This window comes from Silurus aristotelis, assembly GCF_946808225.1.
Source record: "Silurus aristotelis genome assembly, chromosome: 22".
Lineage (NCBI taxonomy): Eukaryota > Metazoa > Chordata > Actinopteri > Siluriformes > Siluridae > Silurus > Silurus aristotelis.
Window position 1 is genome coordinate 962,825 of NC_139595.1, and position 2,727 is coordinate 965,551.

A 2,727-nucleotide genomic window follows, 5' to 3' on the forward strand; every position below is an offset into this window, starting at 1 on the left:
ATCTATCGATCTGTCTACCTATCTGTCTGTCTTTATATCTTACTGTCTGTCTGTCTTTCTGTCTGCCTCGTTTTTGTCAATTTGTCTCGTTTTACAAATTGAAAAAAAACAAAACACACGTGTAGAAAAATAGACGTTTTTCTATAAAATCAGTTTATTATCAGTTAAATGTGTGCATCACACACGTCCCTGTGAACGATCCGTTTCTATAGAAACAACAATGCATCAGTATCAGAATCTGAATCTGAATAGAACCTATTGGAGTAAACTGTGTGTGTTTGTGTGTGTTTTCAGGCGAACGGTGTTTGGCAGGACGCTCCGACTCCGTCGTCCGTAACTTCACCTACAGAAGGACCCGGGAGTGTTCAGTCTGACACGTCTAACTAAAACTAACACACACACACACACACACACACACACACACACACACACACACACACACACACACACACACGACATGACACTACTCACTATCTCTCACTCTCTCTTTCTCTTACTACTACAGAACATTTGGTATAAAAAAATAGAAAGAAAAAAGAAAAAGGTCCTCATGTTTTTCACTCGTCTCGGAGAGTTCGGTTGAATGTTTAGTGACGGAACAAATCATTCTCCTGGACCCTGATCATTCACGTTTAATTCTTCTTTATTCTACCTCTAAAAGAGAGAAAAAAATAAAAAAGAGCAATCTTCGGTTTCTAAGAGAAACATTGTGCATTGTGTCCGAGTGGAAATGTTTTCTTTTCTTTATCGTTGTCCTCTTCATGACGCTTGCTTACGAAAGAAAAGTCATCGTTTTCCATTTTTTAGGGTGAACATGAAGAATCTAAACCCTCATTTATACACTGAGTGTTCGTAGTTTTATATTGCAGCTGCATTAAAATATAAAACCCCAAAAACCGTTCAGCATAAATCCTTTAATCACCACCCAGTGACTCAAAAGTCATCATTCAAGATTTTCTGATTCTGAGCTGAACCCTGAGTAAACATTCATGAATATTTCATCAGCGTGTACGGCTTCGTCCAATCACATCGTAAAACACGTATATATGGCAATTCCTAATCTAGCAAACTCGACACCAATACAGGTGTAAAAGAAACACGTGAGGGAACGTAAGCGTTCGTTTCTGATTTTACGAGTTTGCCTGTAGCTAATGGTCTTGTTACTAACTGCTGCTCTGTGATCGAATAAAGAGACATTTATATCAGAAATCACATTGTATTCGACAATTCTCCTCGTCGTAATGATCACAGCGACATCAAGGATCCTAATCAGGAGCAATTTCACCACAAATACAGAAACAAATCTGTTATTCCTAAATTCCAACACACACACACACACACACACACACACCCACACACACACCACGGCGCTGGATTCACACACACTCGTTTCCTTCCTGAACTCTCGCGGTTCATCCAACCATAATCTTTATGTCAACTTAGGGCAGAAGCATAACGTCTTTATTGTGTGTGTGTGTGTGTGTGTGTGTGTGTGTGTGTGTGTGTGCGCGCGCGCGCGTGTGTGTGTTCCTTCCTGCACTTCGTCCCGACATCACACGATGCAAACACACACACACACACACACACACACACACACACCTGCATGTCAGCACTGTTAGCACTGTTTCACTTTAGAGTTCTTATAGACTTCCCTATTACACACCATACAGCCAAAAGTTTGTGGACACCTGACCATAGGACTGTTATGTGCTTCTTTTTGAAAATCTCGCATCTCATGTACCTGGAGTGCAGTCAAGGGAGCATCCAAAGGTGTCCGATCCAATTGTGTGACTCCAACTTTGTAGGTGGAAAAGTCGGGTGTCCCAATACTTTTGGCCTCTCCATCTATGTCTGGTTTTATTATATGAATTATGGAGTAGATAAGAGTGCACTGTTACTGAAACACAGCCCAGATCTAAATACACAGCCTCTACAGTGTGTGTGTGTGTGTGTGTGTGTGTGTGTGTGTGGTTTTTCCTGACTCATTCTCGGGTAACGTCACGTCTCTGCCTAATTGACACAAACATTATTGGGGGAAAAAATTAATTCTTGACGTCTCGGGTAATGAGGTTTATTTTTCTGTACATTGGATCAGAATCCGTTTAAAAGGGGAAGTCATTACGCTAACGAGGTTAACAAGAGTTTTAGCATAAACAATGATTTTGCAGGTAAAACTCGGTTAACGAGGACCTTTTTCCGACCTCAGCGAACTCCGGGGCAGAGGGGAAATGTGGAGGGGGAGAATCAATCCAGTCATTACGAAATTCCTCACGCTGTATTTTTTTATATTTGTTTTTTTGCGTAGACTGTAATCATATATGAGCGATGTCACGTTAACGCCGTACAGAACGATCGATCAAATCCACCCGCTGCGCCGATAAACGAGGACTGCGCGGATTTTTACAAATATATATATAAAAAAAAGATAAAAAAAAAAAAAAAGACACGAATTTAACAGAAAAATCCGATTAATATAAATGTGTAATATTTCCAGTAGATATTTCGCTTTTTTTCTTCCTTTTTTTATTTTTATACATTTTATTCATCCAATATCGTATCCACGTTTTAGTGTTAAACAAAAAAAAAAAGGTTTTCGCCAATTTTTCTGGCTGTTTTAATCTTCATCATCATCATCATCATCATCATCATCATCATCATCATCATCATCACTAAATAACCTGCGTACAGGTTCTGGAGAAATCGATTGAAAATGAATTGTATATATTT

At 39.4% G+C, this 2,727-nt stretch overlaps 1 protein-coding gene across 6 annotated transcripts in view; it reads left to right on the forward strand.

Annotated features, from left to right (window-relative positions):
• pbx1a (pre-B-cell leukemia homeobox 1a) overlaps positions 1-1,800 on the forward strand; it is a 53,989-nt gene extending 52,189 nt beyond the window's left edge. For all 6 annotated transcript variants that reach the window (XM_083525158.1, XM_083525159.1, XM_083525163.1 and 3 more), the window contains one exon: positions 295-1,800. In XM_083525158.1, coding sequence (XP_083381284.1) covers positions 295-387 — 93 coding nt within the window. In that variant the 3' untranslated portion in view covers positions 388-1,800. The remainder of the gene's footprint in view (positions 1-294) is intronic.
• The last annotated feature ends 927 nt before the right edge of the window (positions 1,801-2,727 follow it).